The sequence below is a fragment of the Phascolarctos cinereus genome, unplaced genomic scaffold (assembly GCF_003287225.1).
Source record: "Phascolarctos cinereus isolate Bilbo 61053 unplaced genomic scaffold, phaCin_HiC Scaffold_726;HRSCAF=1367, whole genome shotgun sequence".
Taxonomy (NCBI): domain Eukaryota; kingdom Metazoa; phylum Chordata; class Mammalia; order Diprotodontia; family Phascolarctidae; genus Phascolarctos; species Phascolarctos cinereus.
The window spans coordinates 372,854,157-372,874,856 of record NW_027556098.1 but is presented as its reverse complement, the minus strand read 5'-3'; the positions used below and the strand labels follow the sequence as shown (position 1 = coordinate 372,874,856).

At 47.7% G+C, this 20,700-nt stretch overlaps 1 protein-coding gene across 1 annotated transcript in view; it reads left to right on the top strand.

Annotated features, from left to right (window-relative positions):
* Positions 1 to 20,700, top strand: part of ARID1A (AT-rich interaction domain 1A) — a 92,462-nt gene that overhangs the window by 56,004 nt on the left and 15,758 nt on the right. The window contains 7 exon segments of the mRNA XM_020983205.2: positions 16,232 to 16,472; positions 16,764 to 16,853; positions 17,333 to 17,494; positions 18,153 to 18,465; positions 20,112 to 20,214; positions 20,216 to 20,258; positions 20,341 to 20,450. Of these exon segments, the coding sequence (XP_020838864.1) occupies positions 16,232 to 16,472; positions 16,764 to 16,853; positions 17,333 to 17,494; positions 18,153 to 18,465; positions 20,112 to 20,214; positions 20,216 to 20,258; positions 20,341 to 20,450 (1,062 nt within the window).

Here is a 20,700-nt window from a genome sequence, read left to right as displayed (position 1 = left end):
TCTGAGCCATTCCACCCCATCCCCCCAATCTCTCTCCCCCACCCCTTTCCCTTTCTTCCCTTGTTGGTGTTCTCGTTCTTACGACACTGATGAAGACCGTTCCTCGATGAAGCACAGGCTCTGGCTTCGCCTACTGACATGTTCCCGGACGGCCAGCAGAGTCTAGAGAGCCAGAACCAAGGATGCGGTGCCCAGCTGGTGCCCTTGCTGGATGGACTCAACCCCATCTACTAGGGAGTAGGACAGTACCTTCTCATTCCCCTTTATGTAGAAATGCTACCACAGAAGAGACGGATAGTTCCCTGCCTCTCCTTTAAGCCTGATCCAGAAGGAACTTTTAAGTGTATTATTGACTTTAACATACATGGCTACATGTGTCTGATCTCATTGAATCAAAAATCTTGACTTGAGTGGTTTTTCTTCCTGGTGATTTCTAAAAGAAGAACTATTCCCCCAGATCGCTTTTGGAATTATAGACGTAGCTGGTATGTTATCCTACCAACGAGTGCTGTGACCGAGCCTCGGATGAGTGATTCTTCTCTCTTTCCTTCCTCCTCCACTCATTTTCCACCCTCCCTCTCTGGAATGGCATTGTGATGTAATAATTGTCTGAGATGGTGCAAATGTTCCTGGAGCCTGAGCTGAACACTGCACTCCTCCATCTCCCTCCCCTCCCTTCCCAGGACAGCCAAGAGGAGCTCATGTCACCCAGATGGTGAGAAGATGTGCACAGAGGCTTGGGAATGAGAGTCAGGAGGGATCTGTGCCCCCAAACCAGCACTGATGTGGGAAAACTGTTCGCTGCTGAGAAGTGATCACTGCTGGGTTGGGAAAGGGATTTCCTTTCTTTCTTTCATTCTTTCTTTTTTAATTTTTTCTATTTTTAGGCAGTTGGGGTTAAGTGACTTGCCCAGGGTCACACAGCTAGTGAGTGTCAAGTGTTTAGTCTGAGGCTGGATTTGAACTCAGGTCCTCCTGACTTCAAGGCCGGTGCTCTGTCTGCTGCGCCACCTAGCTGCCCCCGGGAAGGGGATTTTCCCTCTAAAATCCCAGCTCATATCATGTCCACTTGTATGACCATTAGGAGGAAGAGAGAGGGACAGAGTTAGGTGCCTTAGAGACACATACAAACCTTCGCTTTCCCCCTGTCCCATGAGCTCCCGGTTGGCAGTGAGGTGGAGAGACCTGCCCACAGCTCCCTTGAGGCCCCACCAGAGGTTTCTGCCATGCTTGTCATCCCTGCTCGCTACATACCATCCTTTTTACTCCTCTGTTTCTTGTGAAACTTCACTCGGGACCCACGCTTATGCTGTGGGATGAGGGCTGAAACCTCTGTAGAGGGCACGTTTCCTAGAGCAACCACTATGTCAGCCCTGTCCCCTAAGACCTTTACTGCCAGGGTATGAGCTGGGTGCTAAGGGAAGGTCCGATGGAGCCAAACTCTGTTGCTCGGACAAGAGCATGGGCAACCTTACCCTCTAGAAAATAAGTTGTCGCAGTTATCAGTGTGGGCTGTGATACTGGTACCTTTAGCTATATATAGCACCTACTGTGTGCCAAGCACTGTGCTAGGTGCTTTACAAATACTATCTCATTTCATTCTCTCTCTCTTTTTTTATATTTTTATTTTTTGCTTTTTGGCGAGGCAGTCGGGGTTGTGACTAGCCCAGGGTCACACAGCTAGTGTCAAGTGTTTGAGGCCGAATTTGAACTCAGGTCCTCCTGACTCCAAGGCGAGAGCTCTTTCCACTGCGCCACCTAGCTGCCCCTTCTTATTTCGTTCTCAAAACAACCCTGAAGAGTAGGTCCTGTTTTTATCCCCATTTTGCAGATAGGAGAACTGGGGCACCAAGAGAGCAAGTGACATGCCTGGGGTCACCCCATTGTAGGTGTCTGAAGGTGGATTTGAATTCGGGTCCTCCTGACTCCAGGCCCAGTGCTGTGTCCGCCTCTCCCAACTGCAACCAAGATTGTAGTGTGTCTCCACCAGGCCCCTGCCGCAAATGATGGTCACTCTCCAGTGGTTCTCTTTTCTCTCTGTACCCACTTTCTTTCTGGCCCCTTTTCCTTCCTCTGTGCCCATGCTCTGCTGGCCACTAGTTTGCAGGGGTCTGTTTAGCACCACTGGGTCAAAGAGGTTGGTGATGCCTGTGCTGGAACGTGCTACCTCGTCTATAGAGGGACAGTGGCAGAGTCCTCCGTCTAGTGTGACATCACCTTCCGTTGCATCCTTCCTGCCGGTACTTGGGGAAAACCTTGCTCCATAAATATTTGCTCTTGAAGCTGCTCACCCACTCTCTGGCCTAGCCCTGACATATTTCATTATGTAGAGATTTAAGACTGCTTTTGACAGCATGGCCCTGGGAGGGTGCTGTCCATTTGGGCCATGATGTGGTTTTCTGGTGCAGGGAGGAAATTGTTGCTGGCAAATAATGGGAAACCTTAAGGTAGAACAGAAAGAAGCTAGAAAGTGTGCTCTCAAGGAGGAGGTGCTGTAGGAAGATGACCCAGTACGGATGGCTACTGTGTAGGGGATGGGCCTGGAGGGAGGAAACTGGCTCCTTTCCCCTAGGAATCCACATAGGGCTAACCAAGCATGCCTGGCCGGGGCGGGGGGGGGGGGGTTCCACTCAGCTGCCCTCTTGGCAGCCATGTCCAGCTCTGTCTCCTCCTTGCCGTGTGGCAGCTGATGCCCAGAATTCTCTTTTCGGGGTTGGAGGGAATACCTCCTTGCTGGCCATTGCCAACCTGCATGATTGCGTTTGGTGTTCGTGTTTTATTGGTTTGGGGAGGGGGAAGGAGGGGAGATGTTGAGCAGAGGCACTAGATGTGATTAAAGCTCCTGCTGAGCAGATCTGTGGGAGCAGAATATCGACCGGTGAAAAATCAATGGCTGCTGCAGCAGCCGAGCTGGCGGTTGGCAGGAATGCAGGCAGCCCCACGCCTTTCTTTTCCCTGTCTTCCACCTCTGTCCCGTCCTTAGCCTTCACCCAGAAGACCAGACCCACCTCAGAAGATTTGCAGGGGTAGAGTAGAACAGCGGGTTCTTGTATTTTTGCAATTAGATTGAAATTCCTCCTGTGACGTGGAGCTCCGCCTCCCAACAGCCTCCTTTCCAAATACTCCTTCCCTGCACTGCAGTTAGAACCAATGGCTTCTACCAGTGTGTCTAAAACCCATCTGGAAGGTTGAGCTTTTCAGCCTCAAACGAGAGCACTGACTTCCTTGGTGTCACAAATATTCAGGACCTAGTGGGTATAATTGCCTAAGTTGGTAGGATTGGAGAGTATTGACATCTCAGGAATAGGAAGGAAGGGAGAGAGGTTGAAGGCAGGAGAAATCTGCTGTCCATGATGGTGAGATTGAATTAAAGTCATTGTCAGTTAAAAGCTTCCTTTCGGTGTTTTCATAGACCCAAGACAGAGGGGGCATGGCAGGGGTACTTTCACATACCTGGTGAAGAGGTAGTATTCCTTTGCAACATCTCTGAATGTTCTTTGGGTTTTAATATTTCTTCCCGTTGTATATTCCCTGACCCTGACCCTCAAAAGCTTTAACTTTCAAGTCTGTGGCTGTTCTCACATAGTACTTCTCTAAGCCATCAGCCCCACACCCACAGTAATGCTCCTGGGTCAGAGAAATTGGCTGGCTAATTGTATTTAGAGAGAGCTGTGCTGCTCATGGGCTTCTATTGTTGTCCCTTGGCTGGAGCACGACCCTGGGGAGTGGGAAAGCTTAGCCTGACTCCTGCCACTACCTCATATTCTTGAGTAGTGGCAGAAATGAGTGGGAGTATGGGGGGAGGGGAGAGACGGACGGGGTGAAGCTAACCTCCCCCACTCCCCAGGATGTAGTCCAGAAGCAGTGATCATGGACAGATGTTTGATGGTGCCCCCGCCCGTCCGTCCATGTGTCTCCCCTCCACCCCAGCATAACCTTCCCCTTGAAAATGAAATTACGCTGGGTTCAGTATTTGCCCACTCTGTACTGTGCTATCCAAAGGCCTAGAAGTTTGAGATCTAGCCAGACGAACTGGAAATTTGAGATTTGTTGAAATGTTTTTCTTTATTTAAAAAAAAAATCATGCTACCTACAGGCCACAGGAGTATTCTCAATCATACTCTGTCCCTTAAACTGGCCAGGGTTCAGCAATGAAAGAGGAGTTGGCAATGAGAATACAGAGGTAATTCTAGAGAAAGAGGATGAGCTGAGGATGAAGGCTGAGCAGGTTGGGGTTTGGGTATCTGGGAAGAAAAGGGGCACATAGAAAAAGCAACATGTGATCAGGTGGCTGTTAGATGATGAAGCTTCTTAGCCTGAGGGACTCATGGAGCTTTGGAGCAGGGTGTGGTTGGCCCTGGATCTGGCTCATCTGAGGGGCTGCTCAGGACAGTCAGATTAGCATTCCTGACCCTACTAAGGGCTTTGGAGATGAGCAGAGGACCTAGGTGCACATCTGGAATCAGCTACCTAATTTAATGCCTTCTTGTCCTCTGCCTGGTCGCTTATCATCTGGAGACCTCAGTCCCTCATCTGATAATGATAGCTAGCATTTATATAGAGTGCTTGCTATGTGCAAGGCACTGTGCTAAATAAGGGCTTTACAATTATTATCTCCTTTGATCCTCAAAACCACCCTAGGAGGTGGTTACTATTTTTATCCCCATTTTACAGGTGAGGTGACTTGGCCAGGGTCACCGAGATAGGAGATGTCTGAGGCTAGACTGAACTTGGGTCTTCCTGGCTCCAGGCCTGGCGCTTTACCCACTGTACTAACAACTGCCTCATCTGTAAAGCGAGGAGGTTGAACTAAATAATCCTATGGCTAATTGTGTATGAACACATGAAGGAAAGGAAGTGTACATGGTGGTGAAGAGAGAAGAGAGACGAGCTCTCCACTCTCAGCCCAGTCACCTGAGTCCCTCTAGTTTTATAGACCAGACTTGAAAGATGGGGACAGTTTGGAGTTGCTTGATCTTGGAACTGGACTTTCTGTTGTGATCTCCAAAGGTGCATCCTCTTTCCCTAGCAGAGGCACTGACCCGATCTCTTCTGTGCAGAGCTGCCGGGGCTCAGATCCCAGGCCAAATGGGGCCAGGGAGGTAAGGCACTCTCTGGTTCAAAGAGATGAAAGGTACTTCCTTTGCTCTTTGATGTTTTTATCCATCCATTCTTTCTCATGTATCTGGAAAGTCGGGTTTGAGGTGGACCTCAGTTTTCACTAATCAGTCAATAAAACAATGACCTTGAGTTTTTAGAGCTTCTTGAAGCCCCCTTCCTCTGACTTCCTCTTCATGCTCTCAAAGCATTCTAGGAACAAGATTCAAACCTCCAACCTCTGGGCCTTTGTCAGATCCCCAGAAGGTGCCAGGAAGAATGATCCCCTTAACCTATACACAGGTAGTCTAGTACAGAAGAAAGGAAGAGGGCATTTGGTGGTCTTGTCCTGTACCATTTCTTGGACACAAGTGAGGTTACTGGAAAACATTTAGGGGTTGGGGTTAGGAGAGAATTCGCTGAAATTGCTTTCAGAAATTGCTACCTTTCCCAGGCAATACATGAATCCAAGGCATCATGGTGCCAGTGACCAGAGTTGGCCTCAAACATATGAGTGCCAGCCATCTTGTTAGCACACTTTAGCATTCTCACCTAGAGGTGCCATCACCAGAAAGGAGAAGAAAGCCAATCATCTGGATTGGCAGTGTCCCTGGAATTTCAGACGAGACCATAGGATTGGTTCCTAGGGCATGGATGGTGGCTGATAAAGGGTTGGAATAAACCACCCGCCACTTGGAGCACCAGTATGATGGCGGAAAAGCTCTTAAGTTCTTTTGGTCTCGAGGGTGATCAAACCACTCTTAGAAAGAAAGGCCTTGAACCCCAGTTGCCCTCCAACCTAAATTTAAGCGAAAATGATGATAAATCTAATGATAGCTGACACTTATCTGTTGTGTTTTTTACGTGCATATTTCTGTACTCCTTACAACAACCTTTGGAGGGAGGTAGATAGTACAGGTTTTCTTAGTTTCATTTTACAGATGAAGAAACTGAGGCCCAGAGAAGAGAAGTGACATGGGTCACATACAGCAAGCATGTAAGTATTTGGAGATGGCATTTCAAATCCAACACCCAAGTAGTTTTCATCTTGTGCTGGCCACGCTTAGGTTGGTAGGATTCTCTAGATACTGCCTTGTTTCTCTAGCACTGGTATCCCAAAATATATGGGGGGGCTGAGGTGAGTGAGAGAGAGAGAGAGAGAGAGAAGGCTGCTAGGTGACACAGTGGGTAGAGCACTTGCTGGAGTCAGGAAGACCTGAGTTCAAATCTGGCCTCAGACGCTTACTAACTGGGTAACCCTGGGCAAGTCACTCAGTCCTGTTTGCCTCAGTTTCCTCATCTGTAAAATGATCTGGAGAAGGAAGTGGTAAACCATCCCACCATCTTTGCCAGGAAAACCCCAAATGGGATGGTCACAGGGAGTCAGACAGGACTGAAATGTTTCAAAAAGAATGTGTATATATGTGTGTATGTTTGTGTATTGCTCATTGCTAAGGAAGAAGGTTTGATGAACCACTCCATTGTCTGCCAAATGCTTCCTTATAGTTGACATAAATATTTACTACTGCAGTCTAATTCATTTCAGCCTACATTTATTAAGCACCTATCTAGTGAAGTGGAAGTAACTGAGTGCCAGCATCAGCTATGCCAATTATCAGCAGTAGTAGGGAAAAACACTGAATTTGGAGTCAGATGTTCAATACCTACTTCTGTCCTACTGTCCTCTTTTTCACAGCTTCTCTTGGCTTCAGTTTTCCTCATCTATGAAATGCGCCTACTAAGCTGGAAAGGTTCTGACTGTGGTCCTGGCCATAGACTTCTTTATCCAAGGCCTAGCCTAGTTGAGTTTAGAGAGGCCAACTCCTAGAAGGCTGACTTAGCTGATCAAGTTTTTGGTTCCAGAAACTCACCGATGCTCCCTTGGATGGTGTGGTATGGTGGGCTCACGTCTGAGCCATTGGAGAGAACGCTCACAACAGTAACATAAAGGACTTTTGGACGTATGCGCAGAGGAAAACAGAAGCAAAGCGCCATCTTCCTCTCACATGGAGCTTGCCTGGCCAGTTTAAACTCGTTTTTAGTCAAGGCAGCCTTCTCTTCCTGCATCCTTCCTGTCTGCTTCATGTCAGTTCCGTCTCTCGTCTTCTTCCCCCAGTGCTTTTTCAGGGGTCCTATTTCCCAGCCACTCTCTGTCCCTTAGGGCCTTCTCCACGTTCACCAGTGTAGAAATTACTGCCTAGCCTGATTCTCAGCTTCCTGGACTGGAATGAAAGAGACTTTGGCAGACTTCTCCTCCACCTGTGATCAAGTCGGAGTGTATTTGGAGAGTCCTGTTTGCTCTCAGGTGCTAGGATTTTGGGGGGAGCTTGTTTCACTTGCAGAGAGAGGATGAAAAGAGTATTCACGCCTTCTAGCAGTTGTTTGTGTGGCAACACGTGGAAGAATTCAGGGAGTTAATGAATTGCAGCAAAAATACTTCCTACCTGAAAGGATTAGAGAATGCCGTGGGGTGGTGGGGTTGGAATCTTAGGAAAGCTTGGTTTCTAGAGCCTTGGGGAAAAGCCCTTGCACTTTCCTTTAGCCTAGTCTTTAGGCCTACTGGTTAATACTGCCTAAGGAGTCAGAAAGATGTAGTGATGTCCCCTGCTGTATCAAGTCTGCAAAGGAGAGGTTTCCCCTACCTTCTCAATAGCCAGTCTTTTGCATCATCTTGTCTGGAAAACCAATTCCTCCAGCTTGTGCCAGAACTTGTAGCCCCTTCCCACGTGAAAGATGGGCCGTGTGATTTCAGGCATGGTTTTGTTGTGGTGTTAAGAGAAGGTGTGAGCTCCTGAGTAGTCTCTGCTTGTCAGTGAAGGCTGACAAACCCACGCTGGCATTTGCTGGGGCCAGGCAACCAATCACAGCTGGAACGGTTATCGTCTCGGAGTCCCTGTGGGCTTCCTCTATCAGGTCACATCCCAAAATAACACTGGGCAGTATTTCAAGTGAAGAAACGAAGGCTTTGGGGCTGCAGCCAGCCTGGAGTGTGAGATTCTGTGTGAAATAGTTGGACTTGCTCCAGTGCTTTTGATCTGCATGGCAGATGAGCAATAAAATGCATAAAACACATTGGAAACACGTGAGGAAATTCTCCTGGCCCTGCTGTTTCCTTAGGGCTGGCAGGGTGCTCAGTCAGCTGACCGTCACCTGTCTCGCAGCAGGATTGGCCTGCCTCGGGATAGAAGAGGAGATCCCCATTTGCTTGGTGTTGGGGTTTTTTTTTCCTGCGTAGGGATTACCTACACTTCTTGTAGGAGGATCCTATCAGAAGGGTCTGTTGGAGAACCCCCTTTGATTAGGGATTGGTAGCCAGATTGGGAAAAGAGCTGGAAGTGGGGTTCAGCTGTGCTTGATATTTCCCTCTCTGTGTCTGTCTCCTCTGCTGAGATGGCTGTGAAGAGCTGAATTGGTTGGGCACCTTTGGGTCTGACTCAATATCAAGACATCCGGCTTTTGTGCAACAGGAGACCTGAAAAACTGGCTTTGTGTAGGGTAGAAAGCAGAGGCGTGTCCTGTGAATAGGAGGGTGCCTGCTCACTTTGGTAGAGGGGAATCTTGCTCCTTTGTGGGATGTGGGAGCTCTTCCATCCTAGGAGAATTGTTGATTGTGTGTGTGTGTGTGTGTGTGTGTGTGTGTGTGTGTGTGTGTGTGTACATGCACGCACGTGAGCGCACACACAGAATATGTTGGCAGTGCTCTTGACATGTTAAGAAGGGAGATGCTGCTGCCATCACATCAGTCAATATGGATGATCCAAACTCCCTCTTTTTGCAGTTGGGGAAATTGAGATCCAGAGAGGTTGTAACTTACACAGCTCTCCCAGAGCTGTGACCAGAATCCAGGTCTCCCCAGAAGGCGTCATAGTGTTGTGAACAGAGCAGTGGATTGATTTAGAATTGGAAGATCTGGGTTGGAATACTAGCTCTGCTACCTTAGGCAAGACACTGAATCCGTGTGGGCCTTCTCCATCTCCAGAAATTGATGGGGTTGGACTAGAGGGTCACTAAGCAGAAGGTCACTGACAGCTCTGTATAAGGCCAGTGATGTACTTCCCACCACTCCTTCTGTCTAGTACCCTTATATTAATGTATCACGTGGTCTCCAAGGTGTCTTCCATGCTTTTTTTTAACATCTTACAAAAGTGGGTGACTACCTATACAGTTGGTTTCAAACCAGCCAGATCAGAGAAGTGAGCAGATTGACCCTACAAACTCACGTGAGCTTTTCTGCTCTACTCTCAGATGTCCTGGCCCAAGTCTGGGCTGTGGTTGATGGTATTTTTACATTTATTTAGCACTTTTCCTCTAAGGAGCTCAGGGTACTTTACAGAATATGATAGCGGTCTTCACAGCACCCCACCTCCTTGAAAAAAGCAGACCATTTTGCCACCATAAATGCCTAAAGTTCTAAGTTCTAAAAGTTCTAAGACTTCAACCCCAGGGGCCATAAATGCTCACTAGGTTCTGAGACTCCATCTCTGGGGGCTCTGGTGGTTTTTTCCAGGTACCTCAGAACCCTCATTCATGCTAAAGAGGGACTCAAATTGTGAACATCTAGTTAGACCTAGGAAAATAGAGAATGCCTGATTTATTGTTCCTCTGCAGAGCTCCCCAAGAGCAGAGTGTGAAGAATTGTGTCTTTTCTCAAGTTGACATCCAATCTTTAATAATTATTTTGGGAGTCTGAATCCATCTTATGGTACTCACCTCCAGCCCCCATCTTTCCATCTTTTTTACAAGAATAGCAGAGGAAAGTTATATGTTTGTGATGAAATACTGTTTATCATACCGCAAGAAATGATGAGCAGGATGGTTTCAGAAAAACCTGGGAAGACTTATATGAACCGATGCAAAGTGATGTGAGCAGAGCCAGGCAAACATTCTACACAGTAACAGCAATACTGTATGATGATCAACTGTGAATGACTTAGATATTCTCAACAAGACGATTCTGAAGAGCTTCATGATGAAAAATGATAATCCACCTCCAGAGAAAGAACTGGTGGCCTCTGAATGCAAATCAAAACATACTTTTTTTTTAACTTTCTTTTTCTTGGGTTTTGTTTTTGTTTTTTGGTCTGTGTACATAGCTAATATATAGAAGTATGTTTTACATGCTTTCACATGCACAGTCTATCAAAGCGTTTGCCCTCTTGAGAGCAGGGAAGGAAGGAGGGATGGAATTTGGAATTCAAAAATTATGTGTTAAAAATTGTTTTACATGTAATTGAAAAAAATTAAGGCATTCTTTAAAAAAAAAATAGCAGAGGAAACTTCACCAAATGATTTGCTAAAATCTGAGTAAACTCTACTTAGAGTATTTCCAGTTCTACCTGTTTAGTAGCCTTTTCAAGAAAAGAAATGATAGCTGATATCTATAATATGCTTTGTATACATTATCTAATTTGAGCCTCATAACAATCCTATGTGGTAGGTACTACAAGTGGTATTACTATATATTTTTACAAATTGAGGCGTAGGGGTTAAGCCAGAGGTTTCACACAGCTAGTAAATGGCAGACATAAGATTTGAGCCCAAGTGTTTCTGGGTCCTAGTTCAGTGGTCATTCTGTCCTACCAGATTGGCTATTATTGCTGAAGCATGCTATGATCTGTTCTTCCTTTTCTAGAACCATCTCATTAATAATGTTCTAGAAACTTGCCAGGAGTTAGAGTTAAACTCACAGATCTGTAATTTCTAGATTCCAGTCTCTTCCTGTTTGTGAAAATCAGGAATACACACACACACACACACACCCACACACACCCTTCTTCCCTCTTGTGGCACTTCTCCCATATCTATTACTGAATAGTTCATCCAGTACTTTTACCAAGACCTTTCAATAGTTCAATATCCTGGAGTATAGAGTTCATCTGGAACAGGTGACTGGAACTCACTGAGGACAGTTCCTTACCATCTCTTTATTTTAGGGGCTATCAACTTCTATTTGCTTTTTATAAATTCTTTCCTTATGAGTCCAAAGATCATTCTCCTTGATAGAGAAAACAGAAACTCAATAAGCATTAATCGCCTCTTTCTATGTCCTAGCTACTTCAAGCAATCAGATCATTCAAAAAACATTTATTAAGTACACCTTCTATGTGTCAGTCCCTGTGCTAGGTGCTAGGGAAACAAGACAAAAATCAAATGCTCCCTGCCTTTGAGGAGCTTACATTCTGTTGTGAAGATTGTGTGTGTGTGTGTGTGTGTGTGTGTGTGTGTGTGTGTGTGTGAGATATGTATATATAAAATATTGTTTGGTTTCTCCCCCCCCCACTCCCAAGCATCCCCCACCCCTCGTTGGAACTATAATTCCATCAATCTAAGGGACTCTCAATGAAGAACTTCCTCAGATTGACATGTGATCTGCAGGTTAGCCTTCTATACAAAAGAAATACAAAGTAATTTGAGAGGGGCTAGCATGTGAGGGGATCAGGAAGGGCTTCACGCAGCAGGTGGTACCAGAGCTGAGCTGTGAAGCAGAGTAGGGCCTCTAAGAGGTGGAAGTGCCCAAGGAGGGAGTATATTCCAGACGTGGTGAACACCCCGAAGGGTGGCCGCGGGAGGAATGTTGTGTCTGAGAAACAGAAGGAAGTCCAGTTTGACTGCTTAGTAAAGTGCAAGAATCAATCAGTCAAACGTTGATGTATTAAATGCTTACTCTGGGCCAAGCACCAAGCTGGTTCTGGGGATACAGAGAGAAAAACAACAAAAATCTCTGCTCGTGGGGAACATGCATTCTAAGGAAGGAGACACGTCTTTCTATCAGTAGGTACAGAGAAGTCATGGAGTAGGTGGCAGGTGGTCTTAGAGGGGCAGGCTGTTAGCAGGTGGGTAGGATTCAGAAGGGCCGCCTGCTGAAGGTGTGGAGCTGAGTTGGAGGAGGGAGAGCATTCCAGGCATGGGAGATAATACAAGGGAGGGAGGGTTGTATGGGATGGGCGGCAGGTATGCCACCATGGTTCACCATAGAGTGTGTGAAAGACAGATTGTCAAGAGCAGTGGTAACAGGTAACATGCTCACTTCAAAGCATTGCAGAAATCACTTTGGCGTCTGTGTGGAGGACAGATCACATGGGAGAGACTGAGGCCAGGCTAGCAGTTAGAAGACTGGTGGCAGTCTGGGTGAGAAGCAGCGAGTCCCTGAGCCCGGGGGCGCCTTTGAGAAATGCGGCAGTGAAAGAAATTAGGAGATTCTGGCAACTGATTCGATGCATGTGGTGAGACTGGATGGTTGAGGATGACGCCAAGATTGTTGCAACCTGAGTGACTGGTAAGAGAGTGCTCTTGACAGTGTCAGGGACGTTCAGAACAGAGGTAGTGGGAGCAGGGAGGGAGGGCGAAAGGAGCAGATAACGAGTTCCTTTTGGCCGCGTTAAGCTGGAGGTACTTACAAAAGGACATCCGTTCTGAAATGTGGAACAGTCACTTGATGTTGCCAGACTGGCGTTCGGGGCGGCCACATGACTCCATGGATAGACCGCTGGGCCTGGAGTCAGGAGGAGCTGAGTTCAGATCCAGCCTCAGGCACACTAGCTGTGAGACTCTGGGCGCGTCACCCTGTTTGCCTCAGTTTTCTCACCCGCAAAATGAGCTAGAAGGAAATGGCAAACCTCTCCAGTATCTTTTCCAAGAAAACCCCAAATGGAGTCACAGAGAGTCAGACGTGACTGAAATGACTGAACAGCAACCAGAAGAATGGTATTCAGGAGAGCAGCTGGGGCTGTACACGTCGATTAGGAAATCATCTTCATTGAGAGGATAATTGAACCCATGGGATCCATGAGATCAAGTGCGAGAGTCTAGAGGAAAAAGGGCCCAGGTCGGAGCCTGGTGGGCCTGTCTCCAGAGTCCAGATCATGGCATCGGAGAAGGACCAGTCAGGCTCAGGAGGCAAGAGGGACGAGAAGGAGCTGAGGAGATAGTATCCAGGCAGGAAGAGAGAGGGCGGTGGCCCGCAGTGTCCCATGCTTGAAAAGGATGAGATGGAGGGAGACTGAGGACAGCCTGTCAGAATGCCGCTCCTAACCCTGCTTTGGGCCTCCTGTTTTTCCAAATGAAGCCTTTTTGTGACCTCAGGCTTGCTCACCAGTCCCAGCTCGTTCTAGGGCCACCTTTTCACGGGAGACCAGGGTGAAGGAGGAGAGAGTGGTGTGAGAGCCGTATGGGAAGAGGAGGAGGGAGTTCCCGGCAGATGGCCTCCATTTTTACTGTAAAATAAGAGAAAGTTCTCAGCTGAGAGAGTGGGTGGAGGGGGAGCCCCAGGAGATTTGAGGAGGGATGAAAAGGTTTGAAGCCACCAGGGAGAGGGGGTGGATAGTGAGTTGATAAAGGAGGTATAGTAGGACTGCCTAGCAGCAGTGAGGGCCCAGTTAAGGCTGTGTAACAAGTTTGTAGTGACCCAGTCAGAAAGGGTGCATGATTTCCTCAACTCAGTGAACTTGTTGGATAGTGGGAGTGGTCTAAGGCCAAGGTTTGTTGGCAGGTACAATCGGGAATGTAAGGGAGCTTGAATCTCCAGAGAAGAGGACAGTGTACAGTTGAACTGGCTCACTAAGAGGTCAAGATGGGGGAAGGGGGAAAGAGAGACTAGTGCAGGAGCGTTGGTTTGGAAGAGGAGTGAAAAGTAAAGGAATTGGAGACCATAGTGTGGATAAAGAGGGGAAGATGGAAGGGGAGGTGGAAAGCCAGTAGATTATAGTCATATATAAGTGGATTTCAGAATTCTCGAACATGGAGGTGGTATATTTGTGGTTTATGGCAAGATTAAGAGTATGACCATCTTAGTGTGTGGCTGACGTAGAGTGGTGTAGTAGGTCATGGAAAGTGAGTAGGCTGAGGAACTGAATGACTGAGGAAGAATCAGTATACATGTTAAAGTCCCATAGTTTGAGGGCAGGAGTTGGGGGGGGGGTTGGAGATTGTGAGCCATGTGCCGAATTCATTGAGGAAGGGGTATGACCTGGAGGTCTGTAGACAACAGCTATTAAGATTTTGATTGGGTGGAAGCTACATGGACCTCAAAGGAGGAGAGATTATTGGGTAATGGAGGTAGATGAAGAATCCAGAAGTGGTAGTGGGGAACAAGGAGTATTTTAACTCTCCCGCCTCAACTAGTGAGCCAGTGAGAATGAGGGAAGGTGCTGCCAGTATTGGGGAGGATGGCCGGGGAGATGGTGTGAACAGCACTGAGGCAGCCTCTGTGACTACTAGAAAATGGAAGGGGTGGGAGACAAAAAGAGTTAAGATGAAGGGGAGCTTGTTACCTATGGAACAGGCATTCCAGAGGGCACAGTGGAAGGAATGGTTAACATTTGGCTGACACTTGGAGGTGGGAGGGTCGAAGGCGATAGGAATAAGGAATCAGGTAGTGGGGTGTGGGGGCTAGGGTTTAGGTGATTACCTACAGGAATGTGGAATCAATGGAATGTGTAGAGTATGATCGATCAGGTGGGAGTATGTTAATCACTGAGTGGAAGGCTCCACTCTCACTGAGTGGAGATTAGGCAGGAGACATGTTGCGGTATAAGATGGACGCAAAGTGTGAGATGGAAGGCCCAGTTGCATTTCTCTTCTCCTCTGTAAAGACTGGAGATTCTTGTAACTTAGTTCATATAATTCCTCGTTTGGTGGGGTGGGACTGCGTCTACGGTGGGGGAGTTAGTGATGACCAGTTCTAGGGTTGATTGCATTTAGGAGCCTTTCCGTAATTCATTTGATTAGCTTCATCTTGGACCTCATGCAAGAAAAGACAGAAGAAAGAGGGAAGCCTTAGCAGATCTGAGTCAGGGATGGTTAATGTGCTCCAGTCTTGCATGTTCTCTTCACGCATCTCATAGTGAATTCTGTGTCCTTTTCCCTGAGAAATTGTTTATCTAATGGAAACTTCTGTAACTGGTTGATTTTCATCATGACCAATGGGAGTATCCCTGCTCTGATCCCAGTAGAGGCTTGCTCAGAACATAACACACTTTGTCCAGATATCTGCCTGAGCTTGTGACTATTGGTCTGTCTTCAGGTTCCGGGAGTATTAATGAGAGATGACCCTTGGTCTCCAAACCTGTTGTTAGGCCTTAGGGGCTAGATGAGGATGCCTAGGTGAGGTCGACTGACCTTAACAGTTTGAAACAATTTCTTGTACCTTCACTCTTTCTCGTGTGGAATTCAGCTGTTTAAGTCACAGGGCATGTTTCTAGCCTGTGTCTATTAAAAAGCAGCCTCACTTAAGGCCCTCCTGGTGGTAGTGTTCTTCAGCCTCACCTCCCTGAAGCTCAATCCCCAGGAGGTGTTTGGGGGTGAGAGTGCGGTGGTAGGAGGGTGGATGGATTTAGAATTGATGAAAGAAGTGAACAAGTCTCTCAGATCTTTACTCAAGACAGATTTGCTAAACTGCTGCCCAAGGTGAACACTCTTGATGTAGAGCGTCTTTTTATCAACTTTGGGGTTGACTCACCCAAATTAAACGCTGTATTAAATGTCTCTAGTTCATGTCTGTATTTCTTATCTCCTCTCCTGAGTGTAAATCCCTTGAGGGCAGTGCCCATGCTTCGTTTACCTTTGTATACTCTCCAAAACCAAATTTGTAGTGGGCATTCTAAGAAGTAGCGTTGAATCCGTGAAGAATGAATTTGTTAACTTTCTGTCTCCTGCTAGAGGTTTTTTTTTGGGGGGGGGGGAAGCATATAGTCTACAAAGGAAACTGGGCTCTAATCCTAGAGCTTTCCCTCTCTTTCCATGCATTATAATCCCTCCCCCCTTTGATCCTCCAATCACTATGTAGTCAGGTATAGTGACCTCTACACAGAGACCCCTCAACAAGTAAGGGTTAACTTGGAGGATCACATGTGTATTGGACCAAGCCTGACAGTGCTTCTGTTGGTCTTAACTGGAAGCATTTTAAAGGTGGTGGTCTTGATTTCCATGTGAAAGAAAGGCCACCAAGAGTCTGATTTCTTTGAGTCTCTCTCCTTAAAAATGCTGAAATGTGTGCCCCTCATGGAACAGAGGCAAGGGTTGGGAGTAGCAGATGAAGGTACCAGGTCTCTTGCCTACTTGAGGCAGGGTGGGGCCGTTGAAGCAGAGAACCCTGGATTCCTCAGTCTTGACCAGTGTCTGTCTGTGCTTATTACAGGATCTGTCTGGCTCGATAGACGATCTCCCCATGGGGACGGAAGGAGCTCTGAGCCCTGGCGTGAGCACTTCAGGGATTTCCAGCAGCCAAGGAGAACAGAGTAACCCAGCTCAGTCTCCTTTCTCTCCTCATACCTCCCCTCATCTGCCTGGGATCCGAGGACCGTCCCCCTCCCCGGTGGGCTCTCCTGCCAGTGTTGCTCAGTCTCGCTCAGGACCACTCTCACCTGCTGCAGTGCCAGGTATGGGCAGAGGGCTTAGTCCTGGCTTTGCTGTGAGGGGAGCGGGGAGATCAGAGGCCCTTTGAAGATTACGGTATCCTAAATATGCCACCCCTAGAGGTTTCTAAGAAAAGAGCTGATGGTGACCTGGACTGACCTCTTATTTAATACTTGGCCCTTTGGCCCTTTGAGGAGTTTGGATGTCCCATCAGTGTTTCTCCCCAGGCTTGACTTGGCCCCTCCGACCCTGGGACCTGTATCTTAGCTGGGCTTCCCAGGCTTAGCTAACTTCTCTTTTTGTCTCTGGAGCAGGCACCCAGATGCCACCTCGGCCGCCCAGTGGCCAGTCAGATGGCATCATGCATCCTTCCATGAACCAGTCAAGCATTGCCCAGGATCGAGGTGAGAAGCTGACTTGTGGAACTCATCTGGAACTGGAGGAGTGGGACAAACTGAGTGATTTGTACAGTGGCCATGGAGCTGGAGAGAGCCCCAGCCCCTTGCTGTCATCATAGCGCTTGTTAGGCCTTTGATAGTGATTGAACCAGAATGCCGCCCAGACCCCATGTACTTCTTCACCATGGATTCCTGTTGATGGCTTGTCCAAACTGCACTTGCTTAACTCTAGACAGCCCAGTCCCTGCCCTAGCCAGGCTGGCTGGCTGGGGTTGTTTGCCCACCCTCCACCAGAGGCTCCAGGCCTGCATTTCCTCTGTCCAGGGCTGCTCCTCTTAAGTAGTGACTTAGGGCCCGGGGGCTGCCTGAGCTGAGGGACCTAGGATGTAGTCCCAGAGGACGTGAGTACCTTGTGATCAGGGATAGTAGGAGAGCACCGGTATTTGTGGTTTTCTTTCTTTAATGACAATCTCTTTTTCACATAGGCTACATGCAGAGAAATCCTCAGATGCCCCAGTACAGCTCCCCTCAGCCTGGTTCTGCCTTATCTCCACGTCAGTCTTCAGGACAGATGCATGCAGGCATGGGCTCCTATCAGAACTCCATGGGAAGCTATGGACCCCAGGGGGGTCAATATGGCCCTCAAGGTGAGAACAGTTCCTGACTGGTGCCACCCTCCAGTGGGTCCTTCATCTTGACTTCATCAAATAGGGGATTTGCCCCCGAGTGGGGAAGCATGACCCAGAAAAATACGAGGCTCGAATCTGTAGGTTTGAGTGTTGTAGAACAGTGGAATGATTGTGACAAACAAGGAATTCTGAAGGAAGTCATTTCATTGTCAGGACCAGAGATGACATTTAAGTCCTGGAGAAGAGGGTAGTGTTCTTTGCTTTGAATCGGAAAGTTGGTTGTTCATTAACAGTGACCCAGTCCCCACGGTGTGTGGGGCAGGATAAAATCTATCAGAAAATAAGCCCGACTCTTAAAGGTGTGTGCTTTATGGAGAACCTGGAAGTGAGCTTTCTGGGGGCCCAAACAGGAAAGAATTCCTTTACCATTAGAATGGCCTGGGTGGAAATGAAGCCAGATTTATAGGTCAGTCAGCTTCCCTTCATTTGAGGTTAGTTGGATCGCTTCTTTCCTCTCTTTGGGCTGCCATGTTGGCTGTTTTTGACCTGGAGGTCTCTCCCAGATCCTAGGAAGCTGCTGTGGCCCAGGATGGGTGTGTTCCCCTTTGGCTCTTCAGAGTTTTGAGGGCTGGGAGCTGTTCCCCCAGTAACCGCATCCTCTCTGTCTTCCTCCCAGGAGGCTACCCCAGGCAGCCAAACTATAACACCCTGCCCAATGCCAACTATGCAAGTGCAGGGATGGCGGGGAGCATGAACCCCATGGGGGCTGGGGCTCAGATGCACGGCCAGACCGGCATGCCACCCTACAGCGGCCTCCCTCCAGGAAGGATGAGTCATGCCTCCATGGGCAGTCGGCCTTATGGTCCCAATATGGCCAACATGCCGCCTCAGGTTGGGTCGGGGATGTGCCCCCCACCTGGGGGCATGAACCGGAAAGCACAAGAAACCGCCGTTGCCATGCATGTTGCTGCCAACTCCATCCAAAACAGGTATGACGTGGCACTTCCCTTTGGATTTCACCTGTCCTTGAGAGGGGAAAAGGACTGCACCTGTGACTTTATTATGATAAGGGACTCCAGGGGATAGAAACTCCTTCCAGTACAGAGTGGCCCCTTCTCTGTGATTTGGAATCTTAGGGCATCGGCTAGAGCACAGTAGGGTTCTGTGACTTGCCAAGGGTTACGCAGCCATCTATGTGTGAGGCAGGACTTGAACCCAGGCCTTCCTACTTCTGAGGCCTGCTCTCTGTCTCCACTATTCTATACTAACTCTAATTAATTCTTAGAATAAGGTTTGAAACTTAGGATTTGATGATCAGTGCAGGTGCCCAGGAAAGGAAATATCAGATTAAAGTGGACCTAATTCCTTAGACATACATTGGGACACCCTCATGAATGAGTGTCCCTTCTCTAAATGCCCTCTAGAGAGAAGGGTGTTCCTCATTTTCTGTCACCTATTTAACAGATCTTTAAGACTGTCTTTCTTAGTGGGTAGGGTTGAGAGATTAAGTTTTCAGTCTACTTTTTGCTCTCTGCTGATGATGTGATGATAAAGTTTGGGCTAATTTGAATTATTTTCTGCTATTGTTAAGTTTAACTGCCATTTAGGCAGCTAGAACATTAAGAGGAATGGTGGCTATCAGTTTCTCAACAAGTTGTATGGTCCTGCTTGTTGCTAAATTTCTTCTTCAGGCACAGCCTGATATGGGTGGCCAAGAGAGGCCAGTGTGGGTTGCCAGGGCTGAAGAAAAGCCAGCGAACAATCTAATGTGTGTCTGAATCCCTTGGCTCTTGTCTGTGAGGCTTGAGTGATTGAGTTTAATGGCTACAAAGTCCAGCTCTTTGGTCTTCTTCCCTGACCATTGGTGGAAATGGTAGTGGCTTCACAGGACTGAGTCCAGTGGTCATAACTTGACTTTGGCCTTTGGCCCTCAGGCAGCTAGCCCAGCATCGTTGGTGGTACCTGCGACTTTAAAGGATCTTAAGCTATCGAGATTTGGATGGACTACAGAAGAAGTGGGAGGAGGAGGATTATTTTTTCCTCTAGGGAGGATAAGTGTAACTGTAAAGAGTAGATTTGGTAGAAAGATACCCAGAGCAGTCAAAGTCCTAGAAATGCAGTCTCCATGACAGGTCAGTGGGGCGGGAAAGGGGGTGGCAATACTGGCCCAAAGAAACAGAGACAGGACCAGTTAGCATCACAGTGACCTCAGTTTTCAAGCCATTAGGCTAGATCTTCAGCCAGACAGGACCTTTAATGGGAAAAGAAGCCAGGGGCAGGGGAGATGAAAACTCAGGATAAGATGTAGCAAAACAGGTGAAAGACATAGGGGAGCTACTAGCCTTCAGTGAGGCTGGTTCTGATGCCTTGACATCTTAAAATGGAACTACTGTTTCCTGTTTAGGGCTTCTAAACCCTCTTGCAGGCATCCTATGTGGGGAGATAGAAGATAAGACTATCTAGGTCAGCCTTTGCACAGTTCTGTTTAATTGGGACCCATTAGTTTTCTCCATACAAACCTAGGCGTTAGATGATTTTGTCTCATACCGCCCTCTTGCCAAGCTGAAGAACAATTCTGCATACTTGAAGTTCCTAATTTACACCCACCTTTCTTGTCTCTGCCTTCCCTCTTCAGGCCTCCGGGATATCCCAATATGAATCAAGGGGGCATGATGGGAACTGGGCCTCCTTATGGGCAAGGACTTAACAGTATGGCTGGCATGATCAACCCTCAGGGTCCCCCCCTATCCCATGGGTGGGAACATAGCCAACAATTCAGGAGGTAAGTCCGGGTTTAGTTGGTTATTGCAAAGGTTCATGGGATCAGAGCTGGTATAAGGCTTAAACATTCCCTCATTCTCTAGGGATGGCAGCTAGTCCAGAGATGATGGGTCTCGGGGAAGTCAAATTAACGCCAGCCACCAAAATGAACAACAAGGCAGATGGAACACCTAAACCCGAGTCCAAATCCAAGGTAAAGCTTCGTCTTTAATTAACTCTTTCCTCTCCCTGGCTAGAAAAGAAGAATGGGGATGAATTATGGGGTAGGGCATACCAAAGTGGCATCAGTGAGGACTGCCTCTACCCATCCCCCACCCCCATTTTGTTATTTTTTTAACTGCTGTCTTTTGTTTTTACATCATCTTCATTTCTGAATATCTGTTTCTCCCCTCCTCCATGCACTGCCCTCCCCCCCCTCAGTCAACATGCCATTGTTTATAACA